Source organism: Catharus ustulatus, chromosome 4, assembly GCF_009819885.2.
Source record: "Catharus ustulatus isolate bCatUst1 chromosome 4, bCatUst1.pri.v2, whole genome shotgun sequence".
Classification (NCBI taxonomy): Eukaryota; Metazoa; Chordata; class Aves; order Passeriformes; family Turdidae; genus Catharus; species Catharus ustulatus.
Genome location: NC_046224.1, coordinates 23102109 through 23119074, shown reverse-complemented (window position 1 = coordinate 23119074; position 16966 = coordinate 23102109). Strand labels below are relative to the sequence as shown.

Below are 16966 nucleotides of genomic sequence, written 5' to 3'. Positions count from 1 at the left end.
GCAAATTAAATTACTACATCCTATAGTAAAGAATATGGTGCCCAAGTATCAACCTGTGGTAGAATAACTGTACAGTGTACAGCTGAAAAGGAGAAGAGAAAAAGGGATTCCAGCCTTTTCAGGGGAGGCCTCCGCTCCAGGTATTTTTGTTTCCAAACTTACATAAAAACTTAAGTAGGAACAGTTAGCCTCTTCTCCAGCCCATAAAATGTTGACAGTATGCAATGCCACGGGTTTAATTAGGTCATTCCTTTGGGCTAGCAAGTAACTTCTTACCCTTGTTTTAAGTTGTATATTTTGTCTTCACTGATTAACTCTGTAACAGTTGTATAAGGCCACTAAGAAATCTTGAGTAGTTGAAATTGTGAGAAGCTGGAGAGTTAGGAAAGAAAGAGGAAAATATACTTGGACAGCACAAAAGAACTCACAATAACTGCAGTAACAAGTGGAAATTAAATTACCATGATTACTGAAGTAGAAAGGCCAGTGAAGTAGACATCACTCTATTGTCAGTACCTGGTGTAGGTTGGTGAAGTTATTTGTGGAGAAATTTTTAGGGACTGTGTTTAAAACAGCTGATGAGAAAAGTTACAAGAGCTGAAATGGAGGTAAGTTGTTCTATCTTCAGTACCTCAGTGAGGTGGTGTGTTCTTTATTACTTCAAAAGCATACATTAGGCTTCCTTTTTTTTGTTGTCTGTTTTCTAACCTGTGAGTCTGTACATTTGCTGCATAGAGCTCAAGCCTCAGCTTTACTTAATGCTATTTTCTATGCTAATGAGTAACATGAGGTTCTCGTTTTGGGAAAACAATCTTGGTCAAGCAGTATCAGCTGAATTCTCAGGCAGAAGGAATGACAACTGGATGCAGCTCCCAGGACTTGGGGACGATTCTGCAGAGCTTTTTCTCAACAGGGCAAGGATTGTTATTTTTCTCTAACTGATTATTCCTCCTACTAGAGTTCTCTTCAAAAACTAATAAAGAAGAACTGAGGATGAAGAAGTGATCTTAGATGTTATATTTGCTGCAGCTGCTACTAATTGGCTGTCATCTATCTTAGTAGTACTCTAGATTGTGCACCCAATACCATAGGTCGGCAGCGTCTCTTTATTCCCAGATATAATTCTAAGACTTTTTCAAACTGATTCTCAAAAATCAGAGGATTAACAATAGAAAAGTGAGTTCTGTCTTTAAGTAAATCTGTTTTTCAAATGTTGCTAGATAAAGTATTACTGCTCTGTCTCAAGATTTCACTACTGAAATACCTAGACTTGATCTTTCCCCCTTTAGGGAGATGGCAGTTGCAGTTTGTGTCAGGCTTTGTTTTTTATGTAGGCTGTAAAATGTGCACCCTTCACATATAAATGCTCCATATATCGTGCTGGATTTTTAGAAAATTAGTGAAAAGATGGAAACGTTATGTCCGGGAACAGCTGCCAGCTCGGGGGTGGCGCCACCTGGTGTCAGAGAGGGGAGCGCAGGGGAGTCCATTGTCAGCGCCCACATGTCCCGGTTTGTTTGACCACACCAGGTATACTACTGGACACATCTGGGCGTGCCCACCCAGTGAAGGAGATGACTACATCTTCCACTGCCATCCTCCTGATCAAAAGATACCTAAACCCAAGCGACTGCAAGAGTGGTACAAAAAGATGCTGGACAAGTCTGTGTCGGAGCGCATCGTCCATGATTACAAGGTGTGTTAAGTGTGTGCTTGGGGGAGATGGACCCATTTCTTCCTTGCCTTGTGCATTGTGCCTGATTCTTGGTGTTTACTGCATTAGTTTTAAGTGAATTGAGCACCAAAAGTTTAGAGTTAAAACGTTCTCTTAAAAACATGTAGCTTCTGAAATGGTTCTAGCAAAAGACTTGAAATGGTTTCTTAGAACAAACTGAATTCTTGAGGTATATTGTAAAAGAGCAAAAGAACATATATGGAGTCTTAAATCTTCTTGTGTTAGATCAAATTGCAGTGTTAGGATGCTGGTACAGTTAGAAGTAGGTAAAATCTTTGGAATTATCAGGACTTAGATGAGCGTTGAGATTATGGTGATTACATTGCTCCAGTTGATAGGAATGCACATTGAAATCTAGCACACAGTAATGATTTCTTTCTTCTGAGTGGGAATATTTGAAAGGTATTTGATACATTTTGATATCTGTAACAGATACAGTGTTAAATTTGCACTTAGAATATGCTCTCATAAAATTAATTTAAATACTAAGCTTTCCTTTGTTTAATGTGCTGATGCCTTTTCTTGTCACTCATTGAGAAGGCTACTTTTCATTATGTGACTTGTAATAGTGGTAACCAAAAGTGTTTTTTTTCTTTCAGGATATATTTAAGCAGGCAACGGAAGACCGTCTGACAAGTGCAAAGGAGCTCCCTTACTTTGAAGGGGACTTCTGGCCTAATGTTCTGGAGGAGAGCATTAAGGAACTAGAGCAAGAGGAAGAAGAACGGAAGAGAGAAGAAAACACTAGTAATGAAAGCACTGATGTAAGGATGCTTCTGCTTTTCAAGATCTAATGTAAAAATTCTGATTATATATGGCTAATTATAAAAAAAAGAGGGAGGCAAGGCACTTTGGTTAACTGGGTTTTTCACACTTCGCTCTAATATAGTTTAAAAATTAGAGCTGGTAAAATGCCACTAAGCTACATTATATTACAGCAGGTATTGATATGGTTATAAACTATCTAGTTACCAAAGGCAATTTTGTTGAAATAGCTGCTAGTTGAATATTTTGTTGCTGAAATGCAGTTGTTATCAATGATGATGTTGCCACCTGATTTGGAAGTTTAAGCATTAGCTTTTAAATATAGTGGCTCACTCTTTTCTTTTTAACTTATATATTATAACAACAGTCTTAGCAGAATGTTCTGAGAAAGTAATGGAATGCTGTGAGTTAGTACTTGACTCTCAGTAGGTTTGTTTAGTAGCTTTGAGGCATTGAGGATCTGAAGCACAAATTACTGCTGATCTGTTGTTGGACTACTTTAAACTAGAGAAATTTCTTGCTGGTGTCTAGTGCAATTTTTTTTTTTTTTGAGAGTGTACAAGTGTGTTATGAAGTTCAACAAAAAAAACCCTCAAAAATAAGAGATGCCTCTTAATTCAACAATAAGTTTGAAAGTGAGCAGGTGCAGAATTTATGCATCTGCCAATCCTTGGATGCTCTGAGCTGTTATGGAAGAGGTGGTGAATCTAAGACAAGATTAGTAGTTTTGCTCACACAGTAGTACTTGTTAATGAACTGTTTAAACTCTGTTGTTTTGTCACCTTATCAGATACTAGATTTTTTGGGTGGTTTAGAATTTTTTTGGCTGGAAAATCTTTGGATCAAAACACATTAGGTTTAATGTTACAATTAAAAATTGTGATCCTCCTGTGCTGCTCTTTGCAATACCTTCTTTCAAGGACTTCGATTAAGCAAAGTGCAGGAAATCGGGCAACATGATATCAAATTTGCATTAAGTAACATCCTTCTTAGGAAGATATTGTTTGCTTTCCACAAGGTATAGTTTCAAGTCCTCATCATTCTAATATACCCACTTGTATAGAAACCACTTGTGAAGGATCGTTTAGCTCTGTGTGTGAGGCTGGTCAATATTTCGTTGAGCCTTCACAGCAGTTTGGCCCCAAAATCCTGAGGTGGGCCAGCTTGCAGTACATTACTATTTAACTTTATTATTATTATTAAAAAATATATTTTTAACTCTTTATTGATCCTATATTTCCCTGTTGAAGAAGGGGCAGTAATAAGCTGTACTGTCGAGTGATGTGATAGTCATCCATGTTCACTGGGAATTTCCATTCTGGCAAAGTTACTTTAAGCTTAGGAAAAATGCTTGTTTGGCTAACAATTACTTTGATCCTTGATCATCTTATGCTGTGGGGTTTTGAGGGATTCTCTGAGCAGCCCAGCAAGGAATAAACTGTCCATTGCTAACAGAATATAGTTGAAATTAAGCTGACCTTTTTTGTTTGATTGTTGCAGGGTATGACAGGTGCATGCTAGAAGTCACACTTGTAATGCCTTTTGGACTCAGAACAAGAGCTTCATACCAAAATCAGTTTAATGCAGTCTGTTAGAAGTAAATCCGTCAGAGCTGTAGCAAACTAAATCTAGGTGGTTTAAGTCTTTACCTTTGTTTAGTGTGATATCAATTGCACTTTGCAGTCACTTTTACTTTTGAAGTGCATTGAGAATTCATCTACTGAACCCCTTTGTGATTGTTCAAGACTGTGTAGCTGTAACAGACAAACAAGTTTCATTATACGATGTTTTGCTTGTATGCCCTGAACATCTATGCTTTTAATATTTTTGGATGTATGTGTTACTGATCTCTATCTTTAGGAGTAATCTAATGGAGTTAATCTAATGTTTCTGGAGACCCTAGTATGTGTCTTCAGAGTAAATGAGTGAAGTGTGTTTTGTCCTGCAGTTATAGAATATGTAAAAATAATGTGGTGGTGTTTATATACCTGACATAAAATGTCTTTAAAATTGTTAGGTGAGCAAGGGAGACAGCAAAAATGCCAAAAAGAAGAACAATAAGAAGACTAGCAAAAACAAGAGCAGCTTGAGTCGTGGCAATAAGAAGAAGCCTGGCATGCCCAATGTGTCCAATGACCTCTCCCAAAAACTGTATGCCACTATGGAGAAGCACAAGGAGGTAAGAGTTGGTTGAATGAGCAGTGTCTTTTACCTCAGTAAAGAGGTGTACAAAGCTTTGGTACTTCAAACAGAGTTGTGCCCTGTAAATTATACAGGTTTGGCTGGAGAATTGAGTGGCTCACCCAGACAGACCAGTACCAGTAAGTCTGGGTGCTCTTTGCTGCAAGGGCAGTGGGAACAAATGCAGCTTGTGTAGAACTTCTTAACAGTCTAAACTGTCGCACCAGTTCTACTGTTACTGTTCAGTCCGGTGCCCCTTTCGTATTTCTTCAGAGGAAAGTTAACCTGCAGGGCACCCAGAGGTCTGAGATTTCCCAGGCCTCAGAAACACCCCACCTGGCGGCAGATCATTCAAGTGTTAGCTGATCCTGGAACTGTACACTCTGTGATGAGGTTTAGTGACCAAAACTTCTTGATAAGTGCTAGCATATTAAGCCTTTTTATTTTTTCAGGTCTTCTTTGTCATCCGTCTCATTGCTGGCCCTGCAGCCAACTCCCTGCCCCCCATCATTGAGCCTGACCCGCTCATTCCATGTGACCTGATGGATGGGCGTGATGCTTTCCTAACCCTTGCTAGAGACAAGCACCTGGAGTTCTCCTCACTACGAAGGGCTCAGTGGTCAACCATGTGCATGCTGGTGGAACTGCATACCCAGAGCCAAGACCGCTTTGTTTACACCTGCAATGAGTGCAAGCATCATGTGGAGACCAGATGGCATTGCACTGTCTGTGAGGTATGTTTGGTGAAGTTTTCCCTGCTTCTGTCCCTGTATCTTTGTGCCCAGAGTGTTCTTTACATGAACTGATTTCTCATTATTAATGATGAAAAAAGATCTGTGCAGGCTGTTCAGAAGGGAGGGAAAACATTTTCTTTAACAAGTGATTCTACTCATGTGCTGCTTGGTGTGATTTCTGCTTTGTGGAGAGCTGAAATAAAGTTCTGTTTTCTGTAGTTTATTTAAGATTCTGCTGCCTAAGAAATTGGGAACTGTAGTCATGGCTTGAACTGGAATGGTAGGATCAGGTGATTTTTCTGAAGAGCAATGCATACATTTTCCTTCCAGAGTCGGAAGTGTGGGGCTGCAGTATTTCTGTAAAGAGGGCTCTCTGGTTTACTGGCACAGAGGTTTTGCTGTGCTGCAAGTCAGATCCCAAAACTCCTGTGACTCCTTCAGTGCTCTTGTTATGTCTCTATAGAATGCTGTAAGCAGCATTTGTGTCTTCAGAAGTGTTTGCAAAACCAGTGTGTTTGAAAATTGAGTCCAGGGTTTTGGTTCAATGCCCACTGGAAACTGGATTATTCTATCTGGCTTCTTAGTTTTTTAGCCTGCTGGAAGGGATTGACTAACTCAGATTTGATCCTAATTACAGTTTGATACTTCATTTTCCCCTGGTTACATGTATCTATAAATACACACACACACAACCCCCCTTCTTTTACCTTCTTGGTATATACCAGAGAGCAAATTCTAAATTTCCTATGATTTAATGAATCCTAAGAACTGAGGTCTTTTTCTTAAAGATACATTACTGAACCCAAATTCATGTGCTGTTGCTTTCACAGAATGCTTTCTATTCTTTCAGCATTCTTAGTTGTTTTAACTCATATTTACAAACAGAAAATTTGCAGAAAAAACTGAAGAATTTAATTCTTTTTTGAAAACTGGTACCTCTTCTGCCACTTCTCCCCTCTTTTTTGAAGCAGGAGCAGATGAGTGGCTATTTGTCCCCTGCCTGTTTCTTCTCCTTTCTTGTTGGCATTTTTCTGGCCCAGCTGAATAGTGTGTGACTTACTAGCTCAGAAACAACTTGTTTTTCAGGGTTTATGTATTTGTGTAGCTTTCAGACACCCTTACACCCACACACTTTCCCTGGCTATAATTTGGATTTATTCCTTCTGTAGTACCTCAATATGGCATGAAAAATTGAATTTTTCCCTAGAGCAACAATTTGCCTGGAACAGACTGGGAGTAATTTGTTGAGGTGGCATGACATCATTTATTCATTTATAGTATGGAGTTTCAGGACCACTGATAACTTATCCTTTGCTGTGTTTTTAGGATTATGACCTGTGCATCACCTGCTATAACACTAAAAACCACGACCACAAGATGGAAAAATTAGGCCTTGGTCTAGATGATGAGAGCAACAACCAGCAGACTGCCACAACGCAGAGCCCCGGCGATTCCCGCCGCCTGAGCATCCAGCGCTGTATCCAGTCTCTGGTCCACGCCTGCCAGTGTCGCAACGCCAACTGCTCGCTGCCGTCCTGTCAGAAGATGAAACGGGTTGTCCAACACACCAAAGGCTGCAAACGCAAGACCAACGGAGGGTGCCCCATCTGCAAGCAACTCATTGCTCTCTGCTGCTACCACGCAAAGCACTGCCAGGAGAACAAGTGCCCTGTGCCCTTCTGCCTCAACATCAAACACAAGCTCCGTCAGCAGCAGCTCCAGCACCGCCTGCAGCAGGCGCAGATGCTCCGAAGGAGGATGGCGAGCATGCAGCGTACGGGTGTGGCGGGCCAGCAGCAAGGATTGCCCTCGCCAACGCCGGCCACACCGACAACTCCGACAGGCCAGCAGCCCCCAACACCACAAACCCCACAACCCCAGCCTCCGCCCCAGCCTGTGTCACAGCCTCAGCCTGCACCTCCCAACAGCATGCCACCTTACACCATGCCAAGAACTCAGCCCCCCAGCGCTGTGTCCCAGGGCAAGGCAGGGGGCCAGGTGACGCCTCCAACTCCACCTCAGCCACCGCAGCCGCCGGTTCAGGGTCCTCCTCCGGCAGCAGTAGAAATGGCCATGCAGATCCAGCGGGCAGCAGAGACCCAGCGCCAGATGGCACAGGTTCAGATCTTCCAAAGGCCGATTCAGCACCAGATGCCCCAGATGCCACCGATGGGAATGAACCCTCCTCAGATAGGCAGAGGTCCTGGTGGCCATATAGATCAAGGAATGGGGCCAGCAGGAATTCAGCAGCAGCCACCATGGGTGCAGGGGGCCTTACCCCAAGCTCAGCTGCAGCCAGGAATGCAGAGGCCATCCATGATGTCAGTAGCTCAGCCTGGTCAACCGATGAATATGGCCCCTCAGCCAGGGATGGGTCAGGTACCTGGCGCTGCTCAGTCCAAGCAACCACCTCTGCCCCAGGCGGCCTTACAAAACCTACTGCGGACTCTCAGGTCTCCCAGCTCACCCATGCAGCAGCAGCAGGTGCTTAACATCCTTCACTCCAACCCTCAGCTGCTGGCTGCTTTCATCAAGCAGCGGGCGGCCAAGTACGCAGGGTCCCAGAACCCACAGGGCATGGCGGGGCAGCCTGGCATCCCTCAGGGGCAGCCGGGGCTCCAGCCGCAGCAGGCCATGCAAGGGCAGCAAGCAGGGGTGCACCCCAATCCAGCCATGCAGAACATGAACCCCATGCAGGCAGGAGTGCAGAGGCCCAGCATGCCCCAGCAGCAACCGCAGCAGCAGCCGCAGCAGGCCATGGCTGGGATGAATCCTCAGGCGCAGCAGATGAATATGAATCACTCGGGGATGGCTCCCCAGTTCCGAGATCTCCTGATGAGACGGCACCAGATGATGGAGCAGCAGCGCCACCAGCAGCAGCAGCAGCAGGGAGCAGGACCAGCGCTGGGCCCAGGGATGGCCAACCACAACCAGTTTCAGCAGCCCCAGGGTGTTGGATATCCCCAGCAGCAGCAGCAGCGAATGCAGCATCACATGCAGCAGATGCAGCAAGGAAATATGGGACAAATAAGCCAGCTTCCACAGGCCATGAGTGCAGAGACAGGAGCCAGTTTGCAACAGGCTTTCCAGCAAAGGCTGCTTCAGCAGCAGATGGGGTCCCCAGCTCAACCCAATCCTATGAGCCCCCAGCAGCACATGCTTCCCAATCAGGCCCAGTCCCCGCACCTCCAGGGCCAGCAGCTCCCTTCATCACTCACCAATCAAGTGCGTTCTCCGCAGCCTGTACCCTCACCACGGCCCCAGTCCCAGCCCCCTCATTCCAGCCCATCCCCTCGGATGCAGCCTCAGCCTTCTCCACACCACGTCTCCCCGCAGACCAGCTCCCCACATCCAGGACTGGTAGCTGCCCAGGCTAACCCCATGGATCAAGGGCACTTTGCCAGCCCGGACCAGAGTGCAATGCTTTCCCAGCTTGCTAGCAATCCCGGCATGGCAGGCCTCCATGGTACAAGCGCCACGGAACTGGGGCTCAGCTCTGAGAACTCAGACTTGAATTCAAACCTTTCACAGAGTACACTAGACATACACTAGACACGTTGTAGCATTTTGGGAGCAAAAAAAAAAATTAAAAAACAGAAAATAAAAAAAACTTATTTTCGCAAGACTTTTTGTACTGAAGACAAATTTTTTTGAATCTTTCTTAGCTAAAAGGACATTTTTCCCTGGAACACATCTGAACTCTGCAGCAGTAGTTTGTGGTTTTAAAAACAAACCGACAATGAACCTGAGGGACAGTAGAGTACAAAGAATATATTTTTGTTATGGCTGGAATCATAACCAGTCCTTTTTCTTGTTTTTTTTTTTTTCCTCGTGTGCGTTGGGGAGGTCGGGGGAGGAAGTTGGTCTTTTGGTTGCTCACCAAAGGATGCCCTGCTCACGCCTCCAATAGGTTTTATTTTTTTTTAAATTAATGAAAATATGTAATATTGATAGTTATTATTTACTGAGGCAGATGGTAAACATTTTCCCTATTCTGGTTTTTCTTCATGTCACTGCAAAAAAAAACCACCACAAAAACAGAACAACTGAAAAACACAGGAGAATCTTTCCTAAAACCGGAGGACAAAAGGGGTTAATGTTGCTTTAAAACTACATTACATATATAAATATATATATATAAAAATAAATACCAATCTTTTCCTCTTTGGTTGGAAATATGTCAATTCTTTGAAAAATGTAAAAATATTAAATAACTCAGTCCCCTCCTGAAGTCTACTTTTGTCCTCCAAGAATTTTCTATACAAGAGTCTGAGCTTAAAAAAATCTTCAAGTATTAAAGTAATTTGTACATGTAGAGAGAAGAGAACATTTTTGGAAATACACAGGGGCAGCTGCCAAATGGATGTAGTATATATATTGTGGTTTCTGTTTTCTTGAAAGAATTTTTTTTGTTATTTTTACATCTAACAAAGGAAAAAAAACATAAAAAAGAGGGTAAGAAACAATTCCAACAGGATTATTTCAACCTGAGAAAAAGTCCCTGGGGTTTCTTCTTTATGCTTGCTTTCTCTCTCCCATGACCCCTTTCCCACCCTCTTCCATTTTCTGTAAAACTTGAAAATAGAAAGCAAAAAACCCTCAAATGTTGTATATCATGCAATTAAAGTTGGTTACTTATAAATAAGAACTTTCAATCACTGTATAGACTGTTAAAATTGATTTCTTATTACCTATTGTTAAATAAACTGTGTGAGACAGACAGCCTGTTTTTAATGTTTCCCTTCTCTCCCACATGTGTTGCTTGTTCTTTGAATGGTGGGGGTAGCGGAATCTGTGCTACTTCAAATGTTTGCTATCTAGGCGTCGGAGAGCTATTTAATGTATATGACTGTTTTAAAATGCAAATCTCTAATAAGGGATGTGGAGTATTAAGTAGTCTTCTAAATGGACTCTTTTGGTACAACTCTGCATTCGCGTTGTTCCCGGCATGTATCTTACCAAAGAAACGAGGTCTGACCTCGACAGTCGTGCCAGTCAGCTGTGCCCCGCCCTGCTCACACAGCCTGGGAGCAGCTGATCTTCAAAGGACCTATTTTGCATTTTGAAATGAGAACTATTTGTTTGGATATGTGATATTAAAAGATCCTATTTCACTTGGAGTATATTGTACGCCTTTTGGCACTGAAGTGTGAGCACGAGGTAAGGTTGTGTGGATGTTCCTGCAGGCAGGTGCTGCACCAGGATGCTGAGTGGCTGTCCAGTCACCCTGTGTCACAGCTGGTGACCTGCTGGACGCAGGGGCAGTCCCAAACAGAAATGCTGTCACCATGGACCGCGCGTGCAGTGGTCCCAGTTGTGTGTTGCCCACACATGGAGTTAATCCGGTTCCGTTGCGTCTTGTGCTCAAGCTGGTTCATTGAAGGCTTTCCAAAATCCAGTCTTATGGTGTGTATGTGCATACAGCTCTGGCTGCCTAGGGAATAACTCCACCACCAGGGCGTTACACACCTACCTGAAAGACCCAGATGGGACCAAGGATGTGACCAGAGCATGATTGTATAATGCCAGCTGTTTTGGAGCATCAGCATAGTTGCAGATCCCAGACAAATAACATGAGCAAGCTGACCTCAGAAAACTGCTGGTGGAAGATGATGGAGGGGGTAAGCGTGGCTCAATGGGATACTCAGTCAAGTGCCAAACAAAAGTAATGGTGTATTACAATGTGAATGGATGTTGGAGGTCTTCCAAAGTGGGAGGAAAATGCTTGGGTTTTGGATATAAAAACGGTTAGGACAATGAAGCTTGTATTTAAAATGGGGTTGGTGGCCAGCCTTCAGCAAGATATGGTGGAAAGTTTGTGGCAGGCTTAAGGACGCTTAAGGAAAACAGCCCTGGGCTTTGGTATTCACCCTTGGCTAAACTTCATACTGCTCACCCTAGTGTGGTGCAGACCAGCTCTGCACCCAGCCCACAGTTACCTGGTGCAGTGGGGAGGGACTGCTCCTGACTCACAGGAGAGCAGAAAGCAAAATATCCCCCATGTGTTGAATGCCAGGACAGAAGCCTGGGATTGTTTAGTTTTGTGCTCTCTGCAGTAAGCTTTCCTCTTCCTTTCCAGCCACCAAGCAAAGTCTAGTTTTGTTTTCAGCCTTGGGTGACTTCTCAGGATGGAGCATAAATAAAATTCCTTCTGACCACATACAGGCTAGTGAAGTGAAAAATGTGCCCAGCCTTCTAACTTATATGCTTTTAGTGCAAACAGCTTTTATTTCTGCCACTGAGTGAGCACATAAACCGTAGTGAGGATTTGTCCTGACTTGCATGAAAGCAGGTGAAGTGGGGGAAGTCCTGGGACCTTGCAGAGCACACTACAGATCTTCAGCTGTTAACATAAAGACTTGCTTGAAAGATGCCATGATGTATTCTGTGTGACAGCACAGCTGCTCTGTCCCTCTTTCTAGGCATTGACTCTGAGCCAAGTTCAGATTTTGAGGTGGTGTGGATGATCAATAGTCTCAAATTTGCATAGGGTTTCTTTTCCTCACATCCCTCCACTTCTGCTTTCCCTAGTTCTACTGGAGAACCAGAATCCAGCATTTGGGGAACTACTATGGCTGTTTTGAGTAGTGGGAAGATTTCAGGGTGACAACAAAATTAGGGTGTCATCTGTATCCCTTGCCATTCAGTTGAGTCCTATTTATTAGACTCTTGGACCAGCAAAAACAATTCGCACCTAAAGTTCTAGCAATCCAGTCAGATATTCATTGTCCAGTTACAATGATGCTAATGGTTATACTCAACATGTAGATCAGTGATGTAAACTTTCTAATGTCTGACCTTCTAATGTCCCAGGTCTCTCAGCCTCTCCCCAATTGACATAGGGTCTAGTCTTCTCATTGCCATGCTGCCCACTTGCTGGATTCACTATGCCCATGTCTCTCTTGTACTGGGTAGCCCAAACACTAGATAATTGCACAAAACCCAAGATAATGTTGGGAGCAGTCACCTGGTCATTAGACAACTGTTGTACCAGTAAAACAAGCTACAGCAGCTCCTGGCAGGCCAAGACAAGCCCAGGCAAAGCCTGACAGAGCCCCATGTAACACAGAGCTTGTGGCCTCTTACTGGAAGTAGCAGCACCATGACAAGGCTGAGGTAAATGATGGTGACAAGTGACAGCCATTCCAGCGTCTGTTTCATTTTTCCAGTGCTTTTTCCAGTGTGTGATACACAGTTTCTCTGCAAGAAACTCCACCGCGTGTTTTCAAGATGGTATTTTTGCTGCTTCCAGATTCAGCCAAACTCAAGGACTCCAGCCCAGCCTCTCTGGACAGTCTGGAGCAGGTCCTGTAGTGAACCTGACAGAAGCAGCCAGAAGAGTCTGCTCCTAATGACCAGTTTTGCCTATGTGTGATGAGGCTTCCTACCCTAAAAATGAGCTTTTATTTGAAGACCAGCCACAGGATGCTCTGTCTGGGGAATGTTTATTTTTACAAACCCTCTCAGCAGCTGCCTTCCTACAACATTGGGGTATCTGCCAGTTTGCCCAAGGAGCCATTTCTTCCCTCAGCTTGACAAAGCAGATTGTGTGTCATAGATCCCTGCCTGAGACAGATCCTAGCCTGGCCCCTAAAAATGTGAAATCACAACATCCACAGGGGATCTCAGGGATCACAGGGATCTCAGCAACATCTGTACTTGCATCATGGCTACTGAGCTGTTCTATCAGCCTTGCAGGTGTGGCATGTGCATCAGTATTTGCCTGTGATCTGACATTTTGTTTAGAAATGTTTTTTGATGGTTTGCTCAAGTTGCTTCAGTTGCACTCCCTTAGAACAGGGTCTTGGTTTCAACTCTCCTGAAGGGGATATTGGATATTTGGAAGGGAAACCTGTTCCATGACTGATGCTGTGGGTAGCTTATGGGCAATCAGCCGTGGTTCTGGTGGATTTGGTGGGAGTGTGGTGGATTTCGGGTGGGTGGAGAAATTACTGTTGCCACCATCTATCTCAGTCATCTTTAAAGCCTTTCCTAGCTCTGGGTGAAGTTGGCACAGCTCAGACTGTGCTTTTCCCCAGGTATGCTGGGTGGTGGCAGGCTCTGGCATATCTTGGGAGCACAGAGCTATGTGGGATGCAACAAGCACTGACAAGTGGGTATTTTGGTTCTCCTCATGTCCCCACAGTCCCCAGTGCAATAGCAGGATTTGAAAGGTCATTACCAGAAGAAAACTCTTTGCCAGCCCTGCTACTTTGGCTGAAAGTCCAGAGCTTCTGTTGCCCTGAAAAGCAAGGAGTCTTTAATTTTGTTTCCTCTTCACTTTTGTTTTCCATTGTCTGTGTTGTCCCACACCAGTGTGGCACTGAAATGAGCTCCCAGTACAATGTCGTGGTGACCAGGGCTTTGGGAGCATCCAGCAGATGTATCAGATCAGCAGGCCTGTTGATGGAAAGGCAGAGCAGCCTGAGGAATGACCTGGGTCTATGACCATCCATACTGCCAGGGCTTGTAACCACATCCACAGCCTTAGTTACAGCCACCAGAAGTTAGAACTCCAAACTAATGAGTTAAAAAAAAACCCACAAAAGACCTCAGGTGCTCTTCTGTTTGCCTGCTGTTATCTCAGTTCGAGCTTGTATTAAAGGATTTCAAGCCGTTTTTTTGGCCAGGTGGGCCCAATTCTCCCATGTCACCACAAACAGTGAGAGAGAGCCCTTAACTGGGACTCAGAAAAGGACATGTAAAGGGATTTCCATCTTGGTAAGCTGCATATTATGTGTCAGGCCTTGTGGATGGTGATATCTTCTGCCATTACCTGGACTTACTGCTCCAGGCTGTCCTTTCTGCTGGGGAAGGTAACCTGGCAGGACATAGTGGTGCCCCATGTCTTTCTTGAAAAGGGATCGAGGGGTCCTTCCTTACAGAGGGACTGAGGGGCAGCACAGCTCAGCTTGCAAAAGCCAGATTTCTTGGGGGTCTGGGATGGGGTAAATGCTTCAAACTGAGATTTATCTCCTAGGAAGTTAACTCTTCCCTCTCCTTATCAGGACAGCCTTGGAACTGGGTTTATTTATTTTATGGGGTTTTGGTTTGGTTTGGGGTTTTTGTTTGTTTGTTTGAGTTTTTAAAATTTGGACAAAAATATTTACTTTCATTAGTATTTGTATGTAGAGTTGTGTTGATATATACTGTGGTATCTAATGTGGTAGTAAAAAAGATCTAATGTGGTACTAAAATAGCAAGGAAGGACAGGCTAAGTACGTATTTGTGCCCTCAACTGGGTTGCCTGTTGTGTCTGGAGTTGGATTATTCACTGCTCAATTACTATGTCTATAGTACAGTGTAACTTAATGACAAGTGGCTGTAAGTGCAGAAGAACATCAGTGTAACATTAAGGATGATCTGACAAGGAAAACCAGCAACTGTTCAAATCTCCCACCTGAAAGGAGGCTGTTGCCTGTTCTTACATAGTGCAGGACACGCCTCTCTTCATTTCACAGTTACCTTGGTAAAATTAGTCTGCCGAAGGTTAAACAGAATGTGTTTTCTTCTATTATTCCTTCTGTTTGCTTTTGGTTTTCCAAGCTCATCTACCATATTTTCCTTTTTCAAAGACAGTACTGTGAATGTATAGTCAAGGCTTGTACTTTTTCTTCAAAATGGTTCCCTTCCCAGTCCTCATGACAGAAATTAAACCCTGCAATGTCTTTTGTTTTTTCACTATGTCAACTAGGAGAAGCCTTATGAAAGCCATGTGCCACTTCCCACTGCACACAAGAATTTGGAAGTCCTGTAACCGAATGGCTGCCACTTAATGCTGCAAGTGAAAAAAGGCCCCTGGAACACCAGGATTCTCATGAGCTCCTTGAAATAACTGAGTAGAAAAGTGAAAAAGGAGGCTCGGGAGAAGCAGCAAATGAATTTATGAAGCCTGGGGACCTGGAACATGAGCTCAGCATCCCAGAGAGAACAGTACCAGTAGACAAGCGCAATGAGCCAGTGAGACAAAGCTCCTCAAGGAAGTTATGGTAATGAGGGACAGAGCAGATGCTGAAGTACAAAAAGCTGCACACCTTGGAGCTGAGTGCCTGAGGAAGCAGCCTGGCCCCCTGTCCTGCGGCAATAATCCCTCCCATTGCAGCTGGGACTCCTTCTGTCATTGCACCTGACAGCGGCCCTTTGATACTGATCTTTTCTAAAACTTTTATTGCAGATGATGTCAAAACACAGACCAAGCCCAGAACAGCAGTAGGGAAGGAGATGGGAAAGGTGAAGTCTAATCTAAGTGTTGGGTTTTAGTGCTGTTCTCTCCCTAAAGAAAGGAGTTTACAGAGTTATTATGATTATTGTTACATAACAGAGATTTTATTATTGAAAAGAATATAAGTATTCCTCAATCAAATTGAAGCTAATTCAGGTATTTAAATGCTATTATTTATTGAAAATGCTTATTTAGAACCGCAATGAAAAATGAACAGCCATGGTGTGGGGACTGCTTTAAGTTTGTTCTGTGCCATTCTATTTTCTAGGCATCAGTAGCAACGGCTCAGTGCTGACTGGGAACAGAACTCATTTCTACTTAAGCCTTCAAAAAGCCTTGAGCCAGCCTGTGTGTGACCTAAGGCAGCAATGCTGCTTGTTGCACTCTGGGAAGGGAGCAGGGGATGCACACCAGTTATAGCTCACAATGTGTTCCATGAAAGATTATCACAGTAGAAAGACTTAATGAGCCTTAATTTTGTATTGTGTCTTTTCATGGTGTGCAATATCTAGCAGTCTTTACAAGGGAATAACAGTTATTATGATTTATTTCATTATTAACTATATTTCTTAAAACAATTTTCTAGTTTTAACATTGCTGGAGGATTGTTTAAAAACCTGAATGTGGAGAATCCCTGATGCTATGGAAATTTGCTGATCAAGCTGCAGACTGGCTTTGCCAGCTCCCTGCCACTGTCCCTCTGTACTTGGGCTATGACCACTATCCCAATTCTCAGTGTGTTTCACAAGGATAGACCAACAGGCTAGCCTCATGTTAGAGCCTTTGGATTGTCTGGAAGAGCAATCCACGTGTAAGGTAAGCCTTTGCAATGAACCTTTTCCATGCTGCTTTACTCTCACCTGCAGCTAAAACTGTACTGAGTTGTGCTTCACACATTATTTGTTCAGCCACTCACGACAAAGCCTATTGATGCCTGGAAGGGCTGACCTGGAACAGAGATCAGACAGAGCAAAAGGGATAAAATAGGTATTTATTGAAAGGATACACTTTTGGCAGTGCAAGAGCCCAGCCAGAGCTACACCCAAGTCAAATCCAAATGGATCTCGGTCACAAGTCTTTACACTTTTATAAGTTTTGGTTCATCTACATATTGGGGTCAGTTATCCAACCAGAGCTCCAGGCAACGAAGTATCAGCCCCCTGTTTGCCCCCTTTCCTTTGCTGCTGTTTATGCTTTTTGGGTGCTAGTTGTCCTTGATTCTCTAGCTGGGAAGGGATTGTTTTATCTAACCACTCTGTGAAGAGAACTTACTAACACCTAACATGAAGTTTCAGAGTTACACAGTAAGAAGCAGAGAATCTGAAAAAT

General features: G+C 43.7%; 1 protein-coding gene across 1 annotated transcript in view; it reads left to right on the top strand.

Annotated features, from left to right (window-relative positions):
* EP300 (E1A binding protein p300) overlaps positions 1-10535 on the top strand; it is a 61313-nt gene extending 50778 nt beyond the window's left edge. The window contains exons 27-31 of the mRNA XM_033057671.2: positions 1531-1696; positions 2335-2499; positions 4518-4679; positions 5134-5415; positions 6742-10535. Of these exons, the coding sequence (XP_032913562.1) occupies positions 1531-1696; positions 2335-2499; positions 4518-4679; positions 5134-5415; positions 6742-8967 (3001 nt within the window). The 3' untranslated portion in view covers positions 8968-10535. The remainder of the gene's footprint in view (positions 1-1530; positions 1697-2334; positions 2500-4517; positions 4680-5133; positions 5416-6741) is intronic.
* The last annotated feature ends 6431 nt before the right edge of the window (positions 10536-16966 follow it).